We start from the raw sequence: 13,058 nt of genomic DNA, 5'->3' as shown, positions 1-13,058 counted from the left end.
CAAAATAGCTATAATGTCTGCTAGGTAGCCAAATTGCTGACTACCTTTTCAGCTTCTCAGCCCTATCCCACTTAAAATAAACCTATGCAGTTGGTACTTTCCCGGGCTATAGCATGGCCTTATGGAAATGAAAAAATACACATGTAGTGCTACCTTTTGATGGCTGTCTGCAGGTAGAATTGCAGTGAATTCAGTCCCAGTAATACTGACTGAGTATTCTTGTGGCTGACACCTTTGCAAGTCAGGGTTCCTCTTACCAACCTGGTGTACCTACTTGCAGAGAGTACCTTACGGAAGAAAAGTGTTTTAGTTAAAGAAATGAAGGATAATGAAAAGAGATCCAGATAAAAGAATTAAAAAAAAAATCGCCTCTCATATTCTGTTCCCTTAAATTTAAGAGCAGCTTCTTGGTCAGGCCAGTGTATCCAGAAATGTCTTACTAAACTACAGAAATAATAGAGGAAAAGGGAGAAAGAGGGGAGTGGAATGCTTTTGACATCACTATTTACACTTCAGCTTCTATTTTCCTTTGTGGCTTGAATCTGATCCTGCTTGAACAGGTTTTTGAAATACGCTCTCAATACTTATTCAAAGGTCCTTACAAATGTTCTAACAAAATTCCTTCTGGAGCAGCCAGCCTGCCTTTATTTTCCTCTGCTGGGGAATTTATTCCACGGTGACCTCTCTCCCTAGCTTGCAAGGAAGAGGGCATTTTGGCACACTGGGCTGGGCTCTGACTCTTTAGAAAATCAATACAAAATCTTGCTTCATTTAACACAAATCTATTAGATTGGTGTAAATTGGAGAATGGAGACAAGGAGAGGAGTGATCCCACAAGATCGCTTTCTTCCAGCACTCTGTGCTTGCTTTCACACACTCATCTGTCACAACTGTCTCTTGAGGCTAGCAATTTTGATAAGATGTACTTTATGATTTAACAGTTTACAGGCTGTTTTATAAAATGATGCACGGTAGAATACATCAGAAAGGAAGCATCATGTATTTTTCTTTGCTGTTTTATGGATTTCATTGTTGAGGGGCATCTTTTTTCAGGTTGCTGGCTCACAAATAAGTATGCTTGTGTGCAATACCAGAACCCTTCCAAAGTGTGGTAAAATTAACCCTCCTGTACCTGAAGACCTGTTGCCTCCACTGGGTTGGAGAAATTAATTTGCTGACAGATGCTACTTATTAAGAAACAACCGAAATACATTAATATGCAACCTGGTCTGTTAGTTCTGAGCATGGGAAATGGACACAGAGAATGAATTAGAAATGCCAGGGTGAGAGAATTTATAGTTCTAGGGGAAAATGCCTAAAATAAAATATTTTGGTTAATCACAGTGTGGCTTACATTGCCTTTTGTCCTAAATAATAAAGAATTTCAGTTGCACATTTTTGACATCAAAGAGGGAAGGAGACACTTAAATATTAAATTAAAAAATCAATATAAAAATACAAATTGCATTATAAGCTATAGATAAACATATCATCTAATATGTTTGAAATATTTAAACATATGAAATTATATATAATGTTTTTGGTAATTCTTGCTGTCTTGGTTGGTATGCATTTAACACTGGAGGAGATCTTTTGCTTGACTTGGTATATGTGCAGTCATATCTGATAAGCCTTTTCCTGATTTATTAGTTTTATTTAGACCTATAAGACCCACTTGTATGAATGTGAGGTCATATTCTGGTAGACTAAGATTTCAATTATTTTTTCAAAAGTTTTCTCTAATTTTTACTTTAAAAATTTTAAAATAGGTAATGGAAAATGCTTTAGAATAATTGTAAAAGATAATGCCTTATACTTACTAATGCAAAATGTAATTATGAGAAGACATCTTTGAAATGGGCTTCTTCATTGATGTTTTTTTTGTGGATTTTGAGAGGTTGCACTTAAGTGCATTCATGGGTTTTGAGAGATGGCATTTTTCTACTATCTCACATGAAAAAAGCAGATAATAAATGGAATTAAATGAACTCTGAGTGGACTCAAAATGGCAATCGAATGAAATAGGGAGACTGTTTTCTAAACACATAAGTGAATGTTTTATTTTATGTAATGATTTATTTTATGTAATGATAATATCTATCTTATTTCTGGTTTTGTTCATAGCTTAAAGCTTTGGCCTATTCTTGTTTGTAAATGTTAGGGCTGCTGGGGCAGTAGTGATCACTGTCCTAGGAGGCACTCATGTTGTGATCAGGGTCAGCTAATGAGCACATTTGAACAGACCAAGTGCTGAGTGCATTGGTTTCAGAGAGGACTCTTAGAGGTTCTCTCTGCTCAGTAAATCTTTGCTGAATTACTTGTTCTCTGACTTCTAAATGTAGATGATTAATTTACTTATTCATACAAAATTAAGCTCTTATTATCAAACTGTATTTATGTTAGGAACACATTTGCAAAGATTTAATGTATTATTTGATTGGGTCATACTTATTTTATTTATATTACATTGATTTATAATTATTTAGTTACCTGTTTATATGAAAAGGTTTTTTGTTTTTGTTTTTTTTTCAGAGGTCTTTTTATTTCTATCCATGACCGGGGTCACATTGCTACAATGCTTAAATCCTGGCCAGAAAGTGTCATCAAGGTAAGCACGGTTTTAGTTGCATAACAAAGCTGATGCTGTTTTGTAACCAAGATGAATTGGTTAAAATATTTTTATAAACTTTTTCTCAGTGTATATTTTGGTGATTTCTTAATTCATTTTTTCAACAGAACGAATGCTATTACAGCCAAAGTTTGAGGCATTTAACATTTAGTTTTTTAGCTATAGGTGTCCTTTATAGATTAATTGGTTGATTATATGGAATATTATGTCAAAAAAAAACCCAAACCTGAATGCTTTTTCTGCATTTCAGGAAATCAAAGAGTGGTTGAGGTAGGAAGGCACTCATCTAGGCCATCCTCCTGCTCAAACAGGGTCAGCCAGGACAGGTTATTCAGGGTCCAGCCTTTGAGTTTTGTGTATCTCCAAGGGTAGAGACCCCACATGATCTCTTGGCAACCACACTCTAGAGTTTGAATTAGTAGTTCTCCACTTAAAGTGCTTCTTGGTCTCTCTTAAAAAAAATCTTTAATTTCCAATTAAAATGGCTTGCTACTGAGTATGACAAGAAAATTATTGTGTTGTCAGCTGTTTGCCATACTGAGCATTTCTCTCTTTTATTATGAAAAGTCTTTCTTACTAGCATAGACAGTTTTTGGGGTTTACTAAATTATTATATTTCTGTCAATGAGAGCACATGCTTCCTGATATGTATAAGTATGATGGAGTGTGTTATTTACTCAAGGGAGGAAGACATAGATCTTTGAAGCGTAAGAACCAGGTGCTTGTAGACAGCTGTGACAAAGGCCAGTAGGAGTGACTGGCTCTGGTTCTGCTGAAAACAGACATGACAAAACCCAGGAGTTTGTGGTTCTTCTTTTTTTGTGGATAACTTCCTTTCCCTTCCTATTCTGTTTTCATACTGTTGACAGAAAAATGTGAGAGGGAACAATGCCAGTTCTCTTGTAATGTAATACTAAATACCTCTCTTGTGTATTCTTAAAAGTTTTATATGAAAGTCCCATTTACAGTGAAGCAAGAGTCTAAAATAGTGTAACAAAACCACAGTAAAATATAACTGGTTTTGCTTTTGTTGTACTATTGATTTGTTTGCACCTGTTACAGTTTTTACATTGAAAACAAAAAAATGACTGTAAGAAAACAATGGAATACTTGGTACATACAGGCAAGGAAGTGATTTTTACAGTGCCTTCATTTCTTCCTCCAGGCTATTGTGGTGACTGATGGTGAACGTATTCTTGGGCTTGGAGACCTTGGCTGTTATGGAATGGGCATTCCTGTTGGTAAACTGGCACTTTATACAGCATGTGGAGGAGTAAAACCTCATGAGTGTCTACCAGTGATGTTGGATGTGGGAACAGATAATGAGGTAAATCCTTTTCTGAGGTGTAGTGAGAGGTTTTTGTTACAATACTGGCTTTGACTATGTGCAAACTAAAAAGTCATAAGGAAAATGTCTCATCCTAATATACAGTGTAGATATACTCATCCTAATGTGCAGTGTAGACTGTTCTGTAATGTTTAAGTAATTAAGGACACTGTTGTCTGTAAAAATGTGCTGCATACACTGTACATGTTAAAATGTGGTATAGGAAATTTGCTCTCAAGAAAAGGAGGATGATAGAGTTAAAAATATAATTCAAGGCAGCATTCTTTCTCCACTTCTGTCACAGAATTTCTCTACTGTGATTTTCAATGTGAGGTTTGAATTCAGATTCAGAATAACTATGCCCCTCATGCTGGTGAACTGCTTGAGGCTGTAGTTTGATCTGTGCTGGCATGATGTGCCTGTTTAATTCAGTTGTATGTTCCCTTTAGTTATGAAAAGCACTGTAAATTTCACACAAGTGAGGCTCTAGTGCTTCAAGTAGGTGGACCTTACCCCCTCTAACTTGGCTTCCCATTTGTGTGAAATTCAGAGATTTAAATGTGTTGAAAATTGGCTCTCTTCTTTCCAGTACTCTTGGGATTACCTGGCCTTGATCTTCCCTTTTTTAATTTTTTTTTGTCTGAAAGAATATTTGAATACTTGAAGACTGAATGATGTCAAATTAAAAATAAAATCACCTGCAATGTATTTACACTTTTGTAGAAGTAAAGAAGTTGTATTATAAATGATACATGCGTTAAACTCTGTGCATGATAAATGTATCAGAGATTGATGTGTATTATAGCTAAACAAAGTTCCTGCACCAGTAAATTTAGCTTGGGCCTCTGGATTTTTGGGTTGGGTGTGTGCATCTTCAGCTTTACACACACACCCTCACCCCTGCCCCAGTGGGGTCATTTAGACACTGCATGATGAAAGCATTACTGAACAAGAAATATCTGCTCCCCTCTCTCTCTGTCCCACCAGATCCCCCTTCTAAAAACACACAGGCTTTCTTGTGAGATGTATCTGAGAGCTGTAGCAAGTAGACATATCAATTCACATATAGGTCTCATTAGCTATAAAATATTTTTATTTTTGGTTTTAGCAGTTATTTTGGTTTTGAGTAGTTGGGCCAGTTTTGTAATCTATTAATGAATGTTTCTCGGCAGTTAATTGCATCGGCTACTTGTGACACTTCAGCAGGCTTTTCATTTTGCTTTTATGCTTGTGTTTCATTGTAATTTTATATTTTTTGTAGCATATTATTTGCTTGAAAGATATCAAACATCTATATATGCACACAGCAACAGCAAAATGGGCTTATCCATGCTAGTAGCCCAACTTTTATGTCACTGTTCTTGTGATTAAGCATTGAGTTGAATGTCTATGAAGGAGTGGCACACAAAGTATTACAATGTGCATAAAATTTGTGTGACCTGAAGTTTCTAGATGCTCTGAAATACCTTCTGATCAGGATGATGGCTTTTGGCTTTTTTCCATTTTGGGATATGGCTTCTTATTAGGACTATAGGGAATGAGACCTCTGAATTCGGCTCTTGGGATGTGAACAGGTGTGACTTTGTTGCTGTACCCCTTAACTAATTACATGACATGGGCCTGACAGTATTCATTAATGGGAGCTTGGATATAGTTCTCAGGCTTCTTTAGTCAAAGTTAGGGATCCTGGGGCACCATCTCTCTTAGTTTCTTCCCTTAACACCCTTCCTCTCACCCAGTGGCACATACCTGTTCTCTCCTTAACACTTATGTTCATGTAACCAGTTGATGAGTCACTATAGAGAACTGAAATGACCAAAAAGCATCCATATTTTGCTGGTTAAGCTGATTATATTAGGCCAAGCTGGCATGGAATTGCATTGCAATTCCTTATCTTTAAAGCTACTCTTGAACAAATAAGTGTATTTTTAGGCTGTATTTTCTTAGTCTAGTCAGGATTTTCCATAGTAAGACACAATAGAAATCACTCTTACAACTTCTGCATATATAAATAATAATTATAATGAACATGTTTTTTTAAATGTGCAGATGTTTTCCATTTAGATTAGTTTCTTCTCCCATTCTGTGGGGGCCTCCCTTCTTCAAAGGAAGTTTTAAAAATGTACTTTTGGCAACTATAATGCGGAGGTGCACAACCTGCAAATTTTCCAGAAAGATTAATTCTTACTCAAAAGCAGATTGCAAAAAACCCCCAACTTCACAAGCTGTCATGCTATATTGTTTTGTTGTGTACAGAACTCAAAACACTTAACTTTGAGGAACAACTCACTCAGTTTGAGATGGTTATTAAAGTCCTTGTTACTGTTAGTTTTAGCAGAGGTATTTTTATCTAGGATATTATCCTGTTACTCATAAAATCGAGGAAAGAAAAGAGAAGCAAGTAGAACATTTTTACACAGTTGCCTAGATAATAAGCAAGAGAAATGGAAACTGCATATTTATGGTTAAAAACTTGACCTAGTAGAAAGTCCCGTGTGACCAAGCCAGTAAATGGTTCCATGTAGTCAGTGTGGGACTGAGTGTCCAAAAGAAGTGGTGTTGACTGCTGCCAAAAATAACAGGCCTGTTTTGTAAGGTATTGACAGGGCGAGTAATTACTGAGGAGCATTTTTATTCAAAGCATTTAAAATATTATTTGGAGTACTGCTAGTTATTTCCTACAAACCATGGCAATCTCACTAAAAGTTATGCCTTACCAGTAGACATGTATATTTTAGGTGTGAGGGTGGTGCTTCTTAGGTGGGATTTCAATGCAATGAAAACATACTGAGGCATTACTCTGAGTGCTGATATGAAAGTGTTGTTGGAAATCCTGAGGTGGTATGATCTTTGGATCTTGAGTGTTCATCTAATTTTGCAGAAATCTATGTTAAATTACCTTGCAATGTTTAAAAAAATCAACTGTGGAAGAAAAAGGAGTAATTGTCAAGACACACACATCTGCAGTTTAGTGGAGATCTACCTGAAACACATGCTCAGCACTGGAAGCGGGATGGTTTAAGAAGGATGAAAATAATCAAGCTGGATCAAAGGGAAACATTTAAACATCAAAATTAGAGTGATGATTGTTTTCTGCTTAAAAGATGTGAATAAACTCTCACAAAATAAACAATGTTGAGACAAGCCTTGGTTAAAAATCAGTCTGGCTTAAAGGGATGTGAAAACTGGCAGTTTAATAAAACAAACCAAACAGCAGAGCCAATTCTTAGTAATAGAAACCAAGGTCAAAAACTACAGGCAATAAAAAAGCAAAAGACACTAAAGAAAAGTAACTTAATGAAAATATGAATAGTAAGAATGAGGTTTTCTGTTTTTCCTGATGCTTATCCTTAGTGATGGTACATGTGGAAGTATTAGATTGTCCCTATAAATATGGTAGATACTTCTTAATTGTAAGTTTTATCTATCTATCTAGTTCTTTTTGGCAAGAATTCATATTTCCCATTTTATTAATAGCAAATGAATATGTTGAAAAAGCTTTAAAAGTTTGTCAAGATCTTTAAATCAGAATGTCCAAATAATGCTTTGTCAGTTATTTTTAAAAAAGACGTAGTAAAAGCTTTCTCTCCACCATGCTGGGTGTGGAGGAAGTACTAATTTTTTCTTAGGTGGATCTGGGATGAATTGAAAAAAATCAGGAAGATTAGATTAAAGGTAAGGCTCTTACTGAAAATGCAATGATTCTGGTCCATTGAGAGTTTACAGAATTTTGGTTGACTTATTTTTTTACCCTTGAAAGACATTTGGATTCTTACTGTTTCTTTTAAGAAACAAGAATAATGAAAAAGCAAAGAAGGGCTCCTGGGTTACTGGAGAAAATGCAATTTAAAATATGTATTTCTGTGAGGAACAATAAAACACTTGTGGGTTTAAGTTATCTCAGGGGGTTTTTTTCAGCTCTGCAATGTTCAATATCTTTATCAGTGACTTGGAGGCAATATTTCATTGTTCAAGGGTCACAAAAGAGACATAGTCTAGTTAAAGTACTATTATCCAGAGAGAGGAGTAATGAAATCTAGCAAAACTGATGCCTTGTGTTATACAGAAGTCAAACCAATGGTGAAAAGGTTTATTTTGACCATAAAAATTTTAATCTAATACTGGATGCTTAGCAGAGGAATGAGAACTGTGTTTATTTGATACTTTAGAAAAGAAGCTTTGACAAGTTCATGGCTGCCAGACCAATTCTAAACTAATCACATGTGTGAATTCAATACTGGCAGTGGCCAGTTGTGGGAGATTTGGAAAGATTGTGTGTTAGTTTTAAATTTAAACCATTCACCATGAATTTCAGTTTAGGTAGAAAGCATCCAGCTCTTTCAAACAATACCTTTACACAATGTGGAAAAGCCAGGACAGCTCATATTGACAGGACTTTTTACACAGGCAGTTCTAGCAGAAGACATCATGGTGCTCTGAGCACCAGCACAGTGCCATGTGGATTGCCCAGGGGTCAGAGGTCATTCCAGCTGCAGCTGCAATGGCTGCAAGGAAGCTGGACATACAAATATTCTCTTGCCCTGTGTAGACAGCTAAAAAACGGGTAACATATATGCTTTAATGTGCAGATGAATCATGATGGCCAGTTTGCTTTTTAAAAATGTGTATCTTCTCCAAAGAGATACATTTTTAAAAATGTGGTCTCTTAACCGAAGTAATAAGAGATGAGAGAAAATGGCATCAAGCTGCACTGGGTGGGTTTTACATGGGATATTAGGAGGAATTTCTTCACAGAAAGGGTTGTTAAACATTGGAACAGACTGCCCAGGGAAGTGGTAGAGTCCCTATCCCTGGAGGTATTTAAAAGCTATGTAGTTGGTGCTTAGAGACGTGGTTTAGTGCTGGACTTGGCAGTGCTGGGCTGACAGTTGGACTCACTGATCTTAAAGGTATTTTCCGACCTAAGTAATTCTATAATTCTATGATTTAAGCACTGAAAAGTGCACAAGAGGGAGAAATGTGCCAGACAGCTGTTAGGGCAGCTACTCCTTCCTCTGTGACAGCTCAGGGACTTGTGGGTTGCTATTTCAAGTTGTTTCCTGCATGCTTGCTTTGGAATATTTTTTTCTCTTAACTTACTAAAATACTGAAGTACAGGAATGTCATGGTTCTCACAGTTGCCCTAAATAGGTCAATGAGCATGCCTGGGCTGGCAGTTCTGACTCCTCTGGAGGAATGACAGGCATCTGTGCTGGAATATGCAGTCCAGAAAAGCTGAGGTGCAAATTCAAGCTCAGCTTTTCAACTTATCCTAGTTAGCTTTCTGTATTTCCCCATATTATTTCCAATTGTTGTAAGAATTAGTACTAGCCTTCCAAAATTCGTATTCTTGAGGAGTACCTACACATAAATATGCAAATGAAAACTGATGAGAAAACAGAAACAAACCTGATTTTATTACTCATATTTCAACCAAAATAGAAACCTGGACAGTAGAAAACTGATTGTAGAGGAAACCTGCAATTTCATACCTTATCAATCTAAAGATATAAATGTGTCAAGTAAATAATTTAAATTGTGCAGAGCTGCAGGGATTTCTAAATAAAAGACACCCTAATAAAGAATTAGGGAACCTTATACAGCGCTTCTCCTCTCTCTCCCTGCGTCTGCTGCTACGGCACAAGCAAGCAAAAGAGCTGAAATCACAGAGAGCTGATAATCACTAGGAGCTGAAATCACTATCGCTTGCTTGGCTGCCTGCAGCTGGGAACTGCTTGGGAGTTCGGACCTGTTCTGAGCCTGCACTGAGTTATCCTGGCCGTGGCACCCCACCGGGCACAGCCCGGTTGGAAAATGCCGTGATATTCCCCTTGAATGATGATTGTTAGAACTGGAGACATTTCAGTGACAGTTTTACTGTAACATAGCAGTAACATTTCCTGAATTCTGTGAATAGAGATTGGTCCCATCTATGTAAAAAGAGTCTATTTTTGTATCTGGTGCATATATGAGAATCTCATTTCTAGGTTATATTCTCTAGTGTGTTCCCTAGTAGTTTTGCATATTTCTGCAATACAAATGACACTATGTGTGATCAAAACAGGTTTCCAGATGTGCAGCTTTTCATTTAGGTGTGTTGAAATGTTACTGACCAAATTAACCTGGGTGATGGAAAGAGGCTTTTTTTACATGCTCCACAAAATAGGCCAAGGAAAGTGCTCACAGGTAATGGTGTGGCTCAATGGTGCTGAGTTCCAAGCATTAATTAACATTTGTAAAACTATTGATGGAGTAAATATTCTGTGTATTTTTTATTTTTTGGTTGCTGCCTGTCTGTGCGACTCTGGTAGGAGATAATTGCACTTTCCTTTACCAGTTAAGTTTTATTTTACAAGTGGATTTTTTCCCCTTAGATCTTGCTGCTGTATTGCCTTCCCTGGTAGTATACAGTCAGCACTTGAGGAAGGGAGAAAATAAATGTCCATTCCTTTTTCTTCCCCTTTCTGAACTTCAAGTTGGCAAGAAAACAATGTGATTGGATACAAGTTTCTCTACAGTCAGTGTCATGAGTAATTTTTTCCATTCTCTCTTCAGTGTCAAGAAGTATTGAAAAGTAAAGTGATATCTGAGCTTAAAGTCCTCTCTAGCCATTGTGAAGAAGAAAAACTCCACACTGTTTTATTTTGTCAGAATCTGTAGTCTCCTTTTAAATCAATTCAGTTATTTGAAGTGGACTGAGTTTGTGTTAGAAGAGGGAATGGACACTGATTTTATAGATGCATGTTCTAAAATTGAGGGGTTTAGTGTTATCTTTCCAGTGTGTTACAAAAGATCCACATCTAAAATAAATATGGCATCATCAATCTCTCCTAAACATGCTTTATTTAAGTAACATGAACACCTGGAACTGTGTCAGCATCCATATTGCACTTGCAGACTTAAAAAATGCTCTGGAGAAGGGATGGCACTTACATCCAGACTCATCATTTTCCCTCAGTGCAGGGACTGGTGGGTGACATGTTGGAGTGGATCATGAGTATCTGACAGCGGATGTTCGTCAGTAATTTTTGAGAGTTTTTCTTTTCTTGCTCTTTAGTGCTCTTATTGAATAGCTACAATATGTCTGTAATACATTCACAACTTGAAAATTTCATAAGTTATTTTTACTCAGTATTTTTACTCAGATGGGTTGAGAATTTGTAAGTGTAGTAATAAATCTAGATTTATGCAAGATACTGAGATTTCCAGTGTGTTTCAGTCTTCTGAAACCTCTTTGAGTTTGTTGTCTATTTTGTCCCTAGCCTTCTGCAATTTTTAAATTACTTTTTCTTCTGTATCTTTTGTCTTACTATGTATTTCCGTGCTCTATTAAACCTTCAAGAAGACTGTGTACAAATATCTTCTGCTTCCTAGGGAATGCCTTCTACTAATGATATACTGAGAGCTGAAACACAAAACATTGCCTACCCCTTTTATGAAGTAATTGTGCCCAGAGGGGAACAGCATTTCCCACAGTATTTAGAGCTGTTAAAAGTTTTGACTTCTTTTCAAATGCAGAAGATCATTTGCTATTCTTTACATGGTTTCCCAGGGGAGCATATTGCATCTCCTCTCTTGTTTTCGTTTAGCTGCTTTTCTCATATTTTGTTAGGCATACATCAGCAGCTGGGAGTACCAGTGCTTTTACCAATAAAACTCAAATATACATGGGCCTGGATTTTAAACATTTATTCTCTTTAAATATTTTTCTTAGTTTCAAAATATGTACACTATCAGCATTTTCTTGAATGTTGCAGTCACTTGTAATGGCCTTTGTTCTTTACTATTGCAGTAGAAAGGCATTCTGTGTTTACATTACTACTGTTATGGTGCTCATCTTCTTTTACCCTAATAGGGGGTGAAAAATACATTGATCCTCATTTCCTGTCAGTAGCAAAAGTACTTCCAGTCATTTCTAAATACATAAAAAAACAATGGGGAAAGATTTTTTTTTCACCAGGAACTTACTATTATTATTGTACAACAAAATGTTACTGCATTTTTAAAAATTCATCCAGTTGTTCCAGTATAATTAAAGGAGACTTTCCAGTACATATGATCTTTTTAAGATGCATGTTGTATAAAATAATATATTGTTGTATATTTCAGTGCCGGACTTAGATCCACCATCATTCTAAATTGCCTTTCCTAAAGTTCTCTTATGCTTTCATAAATTACTAAAGATATGTTTGCAGTCTTCTTGTAACCATCCAGCCTTTCCATGTTGCCTGTGTACTAAACCCAAATCTAGACTTTTCTGGTATACCCACTTAGGCAACAATATTTCTGCCTCTTTCTTTCCCATACTTAGGGTTCATTGGAATGGACAGTTATAATCTTGTGTTTGAATGATTAGTCTTGAGAGTCTGGAGCCAAACCAGGTAAGCTCAGAAATACCCAAAAAGAGATGTGGAGCTTTTCATCTTAACCTAAGCTAGCCCTCCTAAGCTAATTTTGTAAGGGGAACAGGTGCTGCTTCTTGTAGAGGAACTGTCTCAGATGGGTCTGATAAATTGTATTTTCAAATAGTTTTTAATATTTTTTTTTACTTGTTGACTATAAAAAGAGTCTAGACTAGTTTAGATGTAGAAGTATCCAGTGTAGGTTCTTAAGTTAGCTAACATGAATTCATACACAGTTTGCACTTCACTTGCTTCTCTCTGCATCTGATACGTGGTTACTGTGTGACTCAGGGGACTTTCACAGAGCCTGAAACTTGGTTTTGAACTTATGTCAACCTCTTATTAAACAAACTTGTTATCTTTGAGAAGTGTCATTCTACTGCACTTGGAGAAATGCCATTCCACTGCTTAGTGCGTGAGAAGACCTCAGCAATTTTCTGCCGCTTTTGATCTATTTTCATCCTTTAAATATTGTCATTTTGGCTAGGAATATATGGTATTCTTTCTCTGAGACTGTTAATTTATTATTGTGAAATTTGCTATTTATGATTATTTCTTCTGTGAAATGTTCTATTTTGTTAGACCACAGAAAATGCGACAAAACTAGGTGGTGCCTCAGATTTTCACATGTACCAAACAATGTGTTGGCAATGACTTTTAAGACCTGAGAAGCTGAAGAAAAAAGGGTTTTAGAAGAAAG

The 13,058-nt window shown here is 36.3% G+C and overlaps 1 protein-coding gene across 1 annotated transcript in view; it reads left to right on the top strand.

Moving 5' to 3' along the window:
- The window catches only part of ME1 (malic enzyme 1), a 155,018-nt gene that overhangs the window by 63,545 nt on the left and 78,415 nt on the right, over window positions 1-13,058 (top strand). The window contains exons 4-5 of the mRNA XM_041480404.1: window positions 2,533-2,608; window positions 3,795-3,956. Of these exons, the coding sequence (XP_041336338.1) occupies window positions 2,533-2,608; window positions 3,795-3,956 (238 nt within the window). The remainder of the gene's footprint in view (window positions 1-2,532; window positions 2,609-3,794; window positions 3,957-13,058) is intronic.

Source organism: Pyrgilauda ruficollis, unplaced genomic scaffold (assembly GCF_017590135.1).
Source record: "Pyrgilauda ruficollis isolate IOZ18807 unplaced genomic scaffold, ASM1759013v1 scaffold51, whole genome shotgun sequence".
NCBI classification, from domain to species: Eukaryota; Metazoa; Chordata; class Aves; order Passeriformes; family Passeridae; genus Pyrgilauda; species Pyrgilauda ruficollis.
Note: the sequence above shows the minus strand (reverse complement) of the source record. Positions and strands in the feature narration are given on the sequence as shown.